This window comes from Rhineura floridana, chromosome 6, assembly GCF_030035675.1.
Source record: "Rhineura floridana isolate rRhiFlo1 chromosome 6, rRhiFlo1.hap2, whole genome shotgun sequence".
Taxonomy (NCBI): Eukaryota; Metazoa; Chordata; class Lepidosauria; order Squamata; family Rhineuridae; genus Rhineura; species Rhineura floridana.
In genome coordinates this window covers 151,248,164-151,260,616 of record NC_084485.1, presented here as the reverse complement: position 1 = coordinate 151,260,616, position 12,453 = coordinate 151,248,164, and the positions used below count along the sequence as shown (strand labels likewise).

The 12,453-nt window shown below is 41.4% G+C and overlaps 3 protein-coding genes across 5 annotated transcripts in view; 1 reads left to right on the top strand and 2 right to left on the bottom strand.

The window, feature by feature from the left end:
- Nucleotides 1-1,224, bottom strand: part of DARS2 (aspartyl-tRNA synthetase 2, mitochondrial) — a 33,925-nt gene extending 32,701 nt beyond the window's left edge. Inside the window, exon 1 of the mRNA XM_061634098.1 lies at nt 869-1,224. Within this exon, the coding sequence (XP_061490082.1) occupies nt 869-980 (112 nt within the window). The 5' untranslated portion in view covers nt 981-1,224. The remainder of the gene's footprint in view (nt 1-868) is intronic.
- Nucleotides 1,150-7,884, top strand: CENPL (centromere protein L). 3 transcript variants are annotated; one of them, XM_061634103.1, is made up of 5 exons: nt 1,153-1,437; nt 2,658-2,843; nt 3,791-4,039; nt 5,830-6,372; nt 7,520-7,612. In XM_061634103.1, exons 1-5 carry the CDS (start codon nt 1,414-1,416, stop codon nt 7,595-7,597), a joined length of 1,080 nt encoding a protein of 359 aa, XP_061490087.1. In that variant the 5' UTR covers nt 1,153-1,413; the 3' UTR covers nt 7,598-7,612. The 3 variants fall into 3 exon arrangements, with proteins under 3 accessions (XP_061490090.1, XP_061490087.1, XP_061490088.1); XM_061634104.1 differs by lacking the exon at nt 7,520-7,612 and adding an exon at nt 7,750-7,884 and having other exon boundaries at nt 1,155-1,437; XM_061634106.1 differs by lacking the exon at nt 2,658-2,843 and having other exon boundaries at nt 1,150-1,437.
- The window catches only part of KLHL20 (kelch like family member 20), a 40,356-nt gene continuing 35,130 nt past the window's right edge, over nt 7,228-12,453 (bottom strand). Inside the window, exon 12 of the mRNA XM_061634099.1 lies at nt 7,228-10,625. Within this exon, the coding sequence (XP_061490083.1) occupies nt 10,541-10,625 (85 nt within the window). The 3' untranslated portion in view covers nt 7,228-10,540. The remainder of the gene's footprint in view (nt 10,626-12,453) is intronic.

Genomic DNA, 12,453 nt, shown 5'->3' with positions numbered 1-12,453 from the left:
GCAACTAAAATGACCAAGAGGATGGAGTGACTCCCCTATGAGGAAAGGTTGCAGCATTTCAGGTTTTTAGTTTAGAGAAAAGGTGAGTAAGAGATAGAGTAAGAGATTGCCATGATAGAAGTGCATAAAAGTTTGCATGGCATAGAGAAAATGGATAGAGAAAAGTTTTTCTCCCTCTCTCATAACGCTAGAAGTCATGGCCATCCAACAAAGCTGAATGTTGGAAGATTTAGGACAGACAAAAGAAAGTACTACTTCACACTGCATAGTTAAACTATGGAATGTGCTTCCAGAAGTGGCAGTGATGTCCACCAACATGGCTTTAAAAGAGGATTAGACAAATTCAAGGAGGATAAGGCTATCAATGGCTACTAGCCATGACAGCTATGCTCTGCTTCCATAGTCAGAGGCAATATGCTTCAAAATACCATTTGTTGGAAACTGCAGGAGGGGAGAGTTCTCTTGCGCTCAGATCCTGTCACGTAGGCACCTGGTTAGCCACTGTGAGAAGAGGATGTTGCACTACATCCGTCACTAGCCTGATCCAGCAGGCTCTTTTGTTCTTATAATGTAGAATTAATTAAAAATTGTACAAGGTATCTGGATAATATCTAATGTCACTAGCCATCTTACACAGCTAATGAACATCAATTTCTGGGAGCTAAAGCCCAGTCCACTCCATCAGATGCAATGGTCACCGAAGCTGGCAGGCATACACTGTATATACCCAGAGAAGAAAGACATTTTAGTTGTGGAGTCCAATATGAAGCGTACACAGTGTCCCGCTCCTGACAATAACAAAAACGTTCACACCACACTTTCCGCCGACCGGTGTTACACCTTATCCCGGCCCACGAGTATTACAAACCTGGAGGGGTCACGTCTGCATTAATCGTCCAAGTACTAGAAATGTACCTGACCCAGGACTTGGCTGCCCCTTTGCAGAACAATAACGACAGAGGTGTGTTCAACCCACGCATGGCCCTAGCAAAGAAATCAAAACACCAAACTCTGCGGTGGACTAAACTCCTCACTCCGCACTCTCACTCTGTCTCCCGCCGGACCACTAATCTAAGGATTACGCATGTCTCCACGTTTTTCATTGGCCACGTGAATTGTCCCTTCGCAGCCACCACAGCAGCCATAGTCGCCATCATTAGTTTGGGCAGAAATAATTTCGCTATGCCTTCACCACGACTGTATGAAGCCTGAATAAACACTAGCAGTGACAGCAGCGCCTCGAAAAGCAACCAATCAATATCCCAAGTTTCCAAAGCATGCGCAGAACAGTCCCGCCGCCGAACTGGTTGCTGGGAGGCATATTTTTTAAAATCGCCCGCCACACTCACACAAGGCTTCTATTTATTTGTTTGTCTAGTCGGGGGGGAGAAGGAGGCTTTCTCACGGTTGCCGATGATGGCGCAGGTTCAGCAACAGGTAAGGAAAGATCTCGTGGGGGTTGAGTTCACTTTCCTTCACGGGTGAGTTAGGGCGTTATCTGCCCTTCCCCTCCATTCTTTGTTGGATTTCTTATAAAATGTGTCGTGCTCTGACGAGGTTGTTGCGGGAATCTGCTTGTTTCTTACTGAGGTGAGAAGCCTGTTTCTGGGCTGTACCACTTTCTATTACAGGTGGAAGCTTCCGTATCTGGATGCTCCTTTGTATTCCTCACGGCAAAAAAAAACACCCTCTCCTATTTGGAACTGCGTGTGCTTCCTTCCAGTATGCTATCTCCCTTAGCATGGTCGTTTTCTCTGTGCAGGGAGACTGTCATTTAGTTATGCGAATTCGCACCTGCTGTATTTATTTATTTGTAGGTCATCTTTTGTCCTGTAGGATCCCCAGCCAGTGTACAGAGTAACCAATTCAGATATAAACATAAGCATTAGTTTAAAGCAAGCTAAACCCAGTTTCATAAAAAAAAAAAACCTGTGGAGCAGACATGAAGGTACACAGGCTTACGCTCCTGTTCTAAATACCTGATGAAAAGACAATTTTAAGTTCATGCCAAGAGGTTATTGGCGAGAGATACAACTATATTTCCAAAGGGAAGGGAGTTCCACAGATCAGGTACCAGGATGCAGAAGGCCCTATATAGCATCATCACATAATGGGCTGTACCTTTGAAGAACTCAAAGCTGGGTGGTGGATATGAGGAAAGGCACTTCTTCAAATAAAGAGTAAATAACATGCTGAGTTAAATAATAAGCTCATTAGGAAAGTAGCAAGTCTTGTGCTGTACAAAGGGGTGACAGTAGTTAAAATGAAAAACTTTGTCCAGCTTGATCCTATTCATGTTTACTCCCAGTTCACTGGGATGGCTTCCTAAGTAAGTGTGCCTGTGTTTGGAGCATTCTTTGTTCATGTTCAGTTGCCAAACCACAATTTCTTGTGCTATTTTTATTTTGTTCTCTCTTCAAAATATGGATCAAGGAGTGAAATAGATTGTTGCACTGTCCCCAAATTTATTTTCAATCCATTAGTCTAGTATTCAACAGGGCTGTGTTAGAATTCCTTAGCACTCTTCTCCACCTCCCCTTCAGTACACCTTGCCTGGCTTCAGCCCTTTGTGAGCTCAGTGATCGTTTGCATTTTCTTATTTTGTATAAACTAGCCTAACTTTTGTTCCTTTTTGCCTATTGATGGGTAACTACCAGTATGTAGAGGGTACTAGGACTTCTGGCTCCAGAAGAATGACTGCTTTTGGAGGAAAAACTGCAGACCATGGAGTGAACTTCTCTAACACTGCACATCTTTCAAAGGGTGTTGTATCCCTCAGGAAAGGAAGCCCGTTTAGTCATACCCCAGCTAAGCGCATGATTCTACCTACTCTTTACCTGCAGGTAACTCTTTGGTGGGCTTGGTATAGCTGGCAAACAATTGGAAGATATTGTAGCTTTTTATTTGGTGCAAAGAAGAAAAATTAGGGTAAGAGTTTATCAGTAGTAGTTCTGGGACAATTTGGACCAGAAGAAAGGAAACAGAAGTGATATTATTGTACTCTGTGTAATAGTCTATATAAGAGTATGTGTGAGTGTGAGAGTGTACAACTGACTACAAAGGTCTTGAAACGGATACTATCTCCTGAAAAGGTAATGCTGGCCTAGGCTTTGAAATATTTCCCAACTCTGATTCAATGATTTGGTTTTTAATATATTACATACATTCTAACTACTAGTACCATTGGTGTTTTTAATAATCTTACACCGCTTCAGTCAAGTTAGTTGGTATTTATAGCCTCAAGTATCTAAGGTTTAAAGTGGCTTGCTTAGCACCACCTAGTTTGAGAAAATTCTGAACAGCATGTGTATGCAAAGTATGTATTTACTGTCCGGGATCCCTGGGCCACATGACTTTTATATGGTACATTACATTTTCTCATTACATTAGCTGGATGCTTATTGTAGGGGCCCTTTTCCTCCCCCCCCTTCTAGTTTATATATTAAGGTGCCCTTCTCCTTTTTGTTGCAGCTGCTCTGCCATAATACCTCTGCTTTACCTGTTCCAGGTGGCAGAGGAAAGACAGGGTGAAAGAGGATCTGAACCTCTGTATGGTGGCATGGGAAAATACTAAGACTGGTGATGTAGGGTGCGAGTGAGTTGTTAAATTAGTTGCAGAATAGAGTTGGATGAACCAAAGGTTCTTAAAAAATTGTTTAATACAAAGCATAATAAGTACTTGTTCATATTAAAACTTCCTCCACTTTTGGAAATTTGGCTGGAAAGTGTAAACTGTAGATGCCATTTGTCTGCATTTTTGAAACTTAAAAACCTCTTCTTCCTGTTCCAGGAAAATGCTGATCCTCAGATAGGCTTGCTTCTCTGTAAACAATGGACTTTATACAGTGTTACTCCTCTGTACAACTTCTCTTATGGACAGCTGAATGAATATTCTAGACAGTTGAGTCTCTTTATTGCAGCTGAGAAGCAGAAGAGGCTTGCAGTGGAAGTTGAATCCGATCTTGCATTTAAAGTGAAGTTCTCCTCATTCTCAGCTTTGAAAACCACAGAACAGGAACCAGCAGCAGTTCTCATACAAGTAGGTAGTATAGTCCCTATCATTAAAACACCTTTGGGTTTGTATTAACAGTTTTGAAGGATACTGTTGCACACAGTCTAGCAAAGTCACTCATTCACCTTGGTATAACACTATTGTTATCTCACTGTTCTTAAATAAAATGGATTTGGTTTCGACACTAGGGAAGCATGGTTAAAACAATAGGTGAGTTAATCTGAATACTTTTCACACAGTCTCAATTATGTATTTTTCTTGAAAAGTGGTTCTGAAAAATTGCAACAGAGAACAACTCTAACATCAAAGGCAGGCAGCCGGCAGGCACGTGAATCCCCTTCAATTATCAACACACAGAGGCCATGCAGAGCTTAGAATATTGAAAGTGTGGATCCAACTGGCTCTGTACTTTCAAAGGGTTTCTCTGCCCAAAAAGGGAAGAAGTGACTTCCTCCTCATGCAGAGAGCACAGCATTTTGAGAGAGGGGTGGTGGTGATAACCTTACAATACTGTTTCTGAACCTGGAGGTTCCCTATAGCCATTGATAGACCTGTTAAATTCATGGCATATCGCTATCTTTTTAAAGCCATTTGCCTGCCATTCTAAGTTACTTTTTGGGAAGTAAATCCTGATGAATTCAGAATCCTGATGAGTTCAGAGGAAGGCAACAAAGATGATCAGGGGACTGGAAACAAAGCCCTATGAGGAGAGACTGAAAGAACTGGGCATGTTTAGCCTGGAGAAGAGAAGACTGAGGGGAGATATGATAGCACTCTTCAAGTACATGAAAGGTTGTCACAGAGGAGGGCCGGGATCTCTTCTCGATCGTCCCAGAGTGCAGGACACAGAATAATGGGCTCAAGTTGCAGGAAGCCAGATTTTGACTGGACATCAGGAAAAACTTCCTGTTAGAGCCATACGACAATGGAGCCCATTACCTAGAGAGGTAGTGGGCTCTCTGACAATGGAGGCATTCAAGAGGCAGCTTGAAGAGCATCTGTTGGGAATGCTTTGATTTGGATTCCTGTATTGAGCAGGGGGTTGGACCCTATGGCCTTGTAGGCCCTTTCCATCTCTACTGTTCTATGATTCTATGAGAATTTCTGTGAAAACATGCATCGGATCAGTGGCTGTGAAGGCTATCAATATGATAGGTGCTGTAAACATTTCTTATATCTGTTTGTGTGCGTAAGACTGTTATGCTGCAGTTTGCTCGGCTGCTGACAGATAATGCTGCAAACTATTTTATTAAATTTATATCCTGCCCTTCCTCCTAGAAGGAGCCCTGAGCCGCAAACAAAAACACTAAAAACACTCTAAAACATCTTAAAAACAAAATACTAAAACATATTAAAAGAAAACATCTTTTAAAAAAATCTTTAAAAACAACTAAAAAAGTAATTCCAACATAGATGCAAACTGGGATGAGGTCTCTATTTAAAAGGCTTGTTGAAAAAGGAAGGTCTTCCAGTTGTCTACAGCATGAGAGCAAATTTTCCAAGATACTGCGCCCACCTGTCAGTTAGCCCACATATAGGAGCTAAAAAGGCTCCATACCCCAAGTCTAAAAGGCTAGTATGTGAGAGGGAGTGCAGAGAGGATGAATAGCAAGGTCTAGGGGATGAGATGAGGGTTGGCAGGCAGGTGTGCAGCCCTTAGTGTTGAACTACTGAGGGAAATGACTCCTATTAATACTTACCTAGTTTTTGCTTACCATAACAAATGAATTGTAGGATGGGTTACAAAATTATATTGACTCAAGCAATTTCATAGTTGCAATATGTGCATTGTCCATGTGCTTATCATTTTTCCCTAGATCATGCAGAGGTCTCAGGCGGCAGCTAAAAATGAAGAAGGCAAAGTGGTATGGACGGGCTGGTTCAGTTGTACTGGTGGAAATGACATTTTTGTGACGGTCATGGAGGATTTCACTTGTCTGCCCTTGTTCCTTGTAAGTGGGGCAAAAGGTCTCATGCTCCTTGTAGAAACTTGGCTTCAGCAGACCTTTGACTGTTGTTTAAGCCCCTTGCACATCACCCCTATCAATCTTGCCTGGATGGCTGCAATATGGACTGGGTGTTATATGGAAAATCATATGGCTGCAACAGAGCTGACTTTCTCAGTACCCGGCCCTGCTTACCCTCTGGATATTTCCTATGCTATCCATCCTGAAGATGCAAAAGCCCTTTGGGATTCAATCCATAGCACTCCAGGAGAAGTTGGACAAGAAGAAGTGGAATTATTCATGGACTGCCTTTACAATCACTTTCACAGACACTTCAAGATCTACCTGTCAGCTGCGAGACTGGTGAAAGTCTCTACTTCTGTAGCCTCTGTCCATTCTGTTGGGAAAATAAAGGTATGGAGCCTGGCTCACTTAGCACTAATAGTAAAGGGAGACTTGCTTTAGAACTTTCTAACAATACTGGGAGCTGTTTGATCACATGCAAAGTTGATACACTTTTGAGAGTGACAAATTGTAAATAGATGGATGTTTTATTACTATTATTTATTACATTTGTATACCGCCCCATAGCTGAAGCTCTCTGGGTGGTTTACAACAATTAAAAACATTAAAAACAAATATACAAATTTAAAAACACATTTAAAAATAATAATTTAAAAACACGTGCTAAAATGCCTGGGAGAAGAGGAAAGTCTTGACCTGGCGCCGAAAAGATAGCGGTGTTGGCGCCAGGCGCACCTCATCAAACAAATCATTCCATAATTTGGGGGCCATCACTGAGAAGGCCCTCTCCCTTGTTGCCAGACTCCCAGCTTCCCTCAGAGTAGGCACCCGGAGGAGGGCCTTTGATGTTGACTGCAGTGTACGGGTGGGTTCATGTCAGGAGAGGCGTTCTATCAGGTATTGTGGTCCCAAGCCACGTAAGGCTTCATAGGTTAAAACCTGCATGTTGAATCGAGCTCAGAAACATAACAGGCAGCCAGTGCAAGTGGGCCAGAATCGGTTTTATATGTTTGAACCGTCTGGTCCCTGTTACCTATCTGGCTGCTGCATTTTGTACAAGCTGCAGTTTCTGAACCGTCTTCAAAGGCAGCCCCACATAGAGGGCATTGCAGTAATCTAACTTGGAGGTTACCAGAGCATGGACAACTGAAGCCAGGTTATCCCTGTCCAGATAGGGGCATAGCTGGGCCACCAACCGAAGTTAGTAGAAGGCACTCTGTGCCACTGAGGCTACCTGAGCCTCAAGTGACAGAGATGGTTCTAGGAGAACCCCCAAGCTATGAACCTGCTCCTTTAGGGGGAGTGCAACCCCATCCAGGACAGGTTGGACATCCACCATCTGGTCAGAAGAACCACCCAGTGAAGCACAGCTATTCCATAGTCACTCAAAGATTTTATATCTGATGTTTGTAGCAGTGTGAATTAGCAGTGTAACAATATTCTAAAATACTGCTTTGCAAATATTGTGCTTATACTTCCGAAAAAACAAATCAAGGCTTCCAGATATTCCCAAAGTTTTCAGTGGTTTTCATTTCAGGTCATGAAGGGAAAATCTCTTTTCCTCCCCACTCCTGTCATATTTCTTCTTCCACCCCCTTTTTATCACTACAGGTAAGTAACAGAGGGAACTTTGCAGATTAATTAAACAAAACTGGTTCAGAGGGGTTGTTTTGATAGCTTAAATACTTCTAGATGAATAAGCTGTATTTACATGCTATTTTGATCCAACGGCAACTTTTTAAAACATTCTCCAACTTTTTTTTGCAGATTCTCCATGCCCAGCATCTGATAGGAATTCTGTCACTGCTCACAGAACTGGCAGTTTCAAAAACAATGTGATGGATTTTTTGTTGTACTTCAGTTACAGAAAATATATCCATTACAGTGATGACTTGTAAGCTGCTTTTGTGCACGTGTGATTCTTCTTGCTAATTGTTCACTTGCTGTGTCTCCAGTGCAAGGAGGTCAGCATTTCTATCTTCATGGTTAAATATCTGATTAAAGGCCTCACACCTGCCTCAAACTATCATGGATCATTAAACTATAAACCCTACAAATAATGCAGCAGGTGCTGTATTTGAATAGTGATTTCTGTGATTATAATGACAGTGCAGTTTCTTTGATCACAGTTCATTTTGTCCAGTGCACTGGTGTATGCCCGGGCTTCAGCTGCACATGAATTTGATACTATCATATTAAAGAAATACAGAGCTGCTTTGCTCACATACTGTTTTGAAATAAGCAGCCCAAAGTTTTGAGTCCAAGTAATTTTATAGATGTAGTATATCTGAGAGCTCTGTTCTGTCAGGTGAGTCATGAGAAAACACACACCAATTGATTTTATTAAGGTAACACTATTTATACAAATTAACTCATGCTAGAAAAAGCACAAATGATATGTAAACAAGTGTTTACAGAATACTTTCTCTTTGTAAAGGTGCAAACATTCAGAATGTAAACACAAGAATACCAACTGTCAGGGCACAAAGAAGGGCTTCCTCTCTTCCTTAAAACTCCACTTGTGTTAAGTCCCCAACCCACCCAAAGACATGGAAGTTTACAAATAAAGCTACTTTTTAAAGGAAGTAAAACACAACTTAGTTTCATGGGCATTCCTTGTAACCCACCACACCCAATGCTGCTATCAGTTTTCCTTTCTGTCCTTTGCTCGTGAATTAGGGGTGGTGAACCTATAGCCCCTCCAGCTGTTGCCGTTGGACTTCACCTCCTGTCATCACTGGTCATGCTGGCTGGGGATGATGGGAGCCAGAGTGCAACCAACGACTGTAGGGCCACAGCTTCCCCATCCCTTGCCCTAACGCCCAATAATTTATTGATGGAGTAATAAATGACGGTGACGGAGTCTCGCCTTTAGGGTAAAAGATGGCAGTTTAAAGAAAGTCATAATGCTTATAATTCTAACCACTTCTTTCAGATGTATATGATAAGGCAGTCATCTTTATGCCTTCAAAGCCAGAGATGTAGCTACCATTTCATTAAGTGTGTGTGTATATATATACATATACACACACTACCTGCAGCAAGTGTTGTGAAATTAATAACAGATAATAGGTAGCCTATTTATGATGCAGTACTTTTTTTCATTAAGTCAAATGCCTGTAAGAATATCTCAGATTTGCATTTATGTACTAAAGTCACACTAGTTCATGTTCCTACTATGCCCACTGTAGGAAATACAAAGCTGATGCAGTTTGAGCATGAAATCTATACAAGGACATTTTCCTGCACAATCACCACGGAAAGGAATAGGAGCAGCACAGAAGTACTACTGTGCTCCTCCCATTCAGTTCAGTGGGACTTGTGCAGGAGAACTTCCTGGGAGACTGCCCAAATTTTTATAGTTCTATTCCTTGTTCCAGTACCATGAGTTTTAATCCTTTGCTCTTACTGCAGCATTGCCAACAACAAGAAGGACTTTATTGGATAGCTCTGTGCTTTTAAAGATTTTCTCCGTAGGCCAGAGCTTACAAACAGCCTCTTTCAGAAAGGTGCATCTAATGTAGCTACTCATCAAAATTTCACAAGGAGGGGGAGGGCCATCACCTTATGGTATCAACAGCATGGTAGAAATAAAATGGAATGGATTTCAGCATATAGAAAGGTTTGCCCAATGCCTGTCAAATTCCTGCAACAGCATCTCCTACCTAAGCCTTGTTGAAATCAGGGCTGTGGAGTCGGGAGCAATTTTGGGTTCAGTCGGAGTTGGTAGAAATATACCGACTCCGACTTCAAAATAAATTTTGATTGACAAATTTTTTCAAAATGTCAAAGAAGCTTCCCATGAAGTCAGCTGTATTTGAGCATTTCACCATAACTCAAGATGGAAAACATTTTGTGTGTCAGTGTATGACACAGGACCCAGATGAAGACAAATGCTGTGACGCCAAGATCAACGCATATTCAGGCAGCGATAAAAATGCTCCTACGAGAGCTTCCAATTTAAAAAGACATTTACAGCACTTTCCAGGGCTATGGAGTCGAAGTCGGAAGCAATTTTGGGTGGAGTCGGAGTGTAAAAAAATAGAGGAGTCGGAGTTGGAGTCAAAGATTTAGCATACCGACTCCACAGCCCTGGTTGAAATGAATGGGCTCTAATGCAACTCCCATTCATTTAAACTGAGCATGAAGACCCTGCTTGACTACATCCTCCATAAACAAAACCAATGATGTTTCCGATAAACATTCTTTCATCTGGGCAGACGCCTTGTGTACCTCTGAATAAGCTCCTCACTCTGATGGAATCCATATACACCCTGAGGTCTTCATTGCTTGTAACATTGCATTCCAGTAACAGTAAAATTGAGATGGAGTGACAAAGACAAGAAAAACTATGTGTTCCAGGTAGGTTCCTGGAGTTGCTTAGTCTGGTCTGTAACTAGTAGAGGAGGGGAAATATACTTGCAACATCCATTATAGTCTTATAGGAAGAGGCATCAGTGAAGAAATGTGATCTCAGTTTTACTAGAGCCTCAGAGCTCAGTAGTCACCAAGGTGACCAGTTTCAATAATGAACACAAATTTCTCTTCCATTGGCTTTTTACCATATATGGGATTCACAGTGTGTCATTTTGATAACTCCCACTCCACCTCCAAGTCGACGATAGTTCATTCCTCCATACAGTCTGCAAAGAAAAGGCACATTTTGTTATTCTGATTTAGCCCCTCTTCTTACAGAACAGGAAGTGCAAGAAACAAAGATATGGCAGTCAACATTGGTGGTCTCCAAATGGCTACATTATGGGAAGGTCCCATATGACAATGCTTCAACTTTAAATAGTTGTAGCCACATTCTCTTTCAAAAGCATTTTCACAATGTAATCCTATGCATGTCTACGCAGAAGTACTACTGAGTTCAGTGGGGTTTATTTCAAGATAAGCAAGTATAGGATTGCAGTCTAATTTACTTAGTTTGTCCTATAATAAAGAATTTTTGACAGTGGATCTAGCAATCTGAGGCCACAGCCAGACCAGCATAGAAAGCAGAGCATGCCCAAGACATCAGCCCTCACTTTTTTTTAAAGAATGCCAGCTTCTTATCATGGTTGCAGAAAGAAGCTGGCCGGGCCAGAAGGTTTCACCTTCAACTACCATGGCCTCCGCATACACAGGGCCAATTGTGCAAGCTAGTGCAGAAATCAGCATCTTGAGGCTTTGCTTTCATTTTTAATAAAAAGCATATTTCTTAATACAAAATTAGTTACTTTGGAACATAACTTGATTTGTTTTAGCCCATATGAGACACATCTCTACTTAATCTGTCTAAAACAATCAACCTGAGCCTCAAAACTTTCTGGAGCACAGTATCTTCACCCCCCTGCACCCCCCTACCAAAAATAGGAAAATAAAACGAAAGAGTTGTGTCCAGTGCTGTCCATGCGAGAGTGAAACAAACTTCCACTCATGCAACAGGGCTTCATTTTGTTCTCTTCCTCCAAAGACCTCATGCATGCCCCATGTAGAATTGGGACCCCCAATTCTGAGCCCAGGAACTAATTTTGAGTATCAGTCCTCCCACACAAAAATCTACTCTTCATTTCAGCAATATAAATTAGGACAGGTGGTGGGACAAGTCATTTTGTTGCTATACACTTTGGAGTCAGAAATCTGACAATCTACTGTAAATTACTCAGTTTGCCCACCCCTGTTCTAGAACATGCCCCCAAATCTAGGGATTCTATGGCCGACATAAACAGGCTCTGTATGTCGAAAAGATTCCCTCAAGGTAGAAAGTCTGAAAAGTTGCAACATTATGCAATACTGGAATCTCAATCAATCTCTATTTCTGAAAATACAGAGTAGAAAGTATTTTAATTTTGACCTGGATTCAAATTCCAGCTCAGCCTTTACAAATAAAAATGCAGAGTCCACATATCACTGAAATCAGAATCCACTAAAGTAGCTCACACTGTCTTAAGAAAAGCTGAATTCTACAACCACTATAGATTAAGCAAATTATATATATTTGCATTTGTTGTCACGTGCCTCCAAGTCGATTATGACTTATGGCAATCCTATGAATCAGCGACCTCCAATAGCATATGTTATAAATCACCAGCTCTTGTAAGTTCAGGTCTATGGCTTCCTTTAGGGAATCAATCCATCTCTTGTTTGGCCTTCCTCTTTTTCTACTCCTTTCTGTTTTTCCCACCATTATTGTCTTTTCTAGTGAATCATGTCTTCTCATGATGTGTCCAAAGTATGATAACCTCTGTTTCATCATTTTAGCTTCTAATGATAGTTCTGGTTTAATTTGTTCTAACACCCAATTATTTATCTTTTTCGTAGTCCATGTTATCTGCAAGGCTCTCCTTCCAACCACATTTCAAATGAGTTGATTTTTCTCTTATCCGCTTTTTTCACTGTCCAACTTTCACATTCATACATAGAGATTGGGAATACCATGGCCTGAATGGTCCTGACTTTAGTGTTCAGTGATACATCTTTGCATTT

Excerpts from the sequence above, each read along its gene's own strand:
- CENPL (XM_061634103.1), top strand. The coding sequence starts at position 1,414 with ATGATGGCGCAGGTTCAGCAACAG. Across the intron at positions 1,438-2,657 it reads TGGCGCAGGTTCAGCAACAG|TATGTAGAGGGTACTAGGAC; the intron begins GTAAGGAAAGAT and ends GGTAACTACCAG. Across the intron at positions 6,373-7,519 it reads ATTCTGTTGGGAAAATAAAG|GTCATGAAGGGAAAATCTCT; the intron begins GTATGGAGCCTG and ends TTTTCATTTCAG.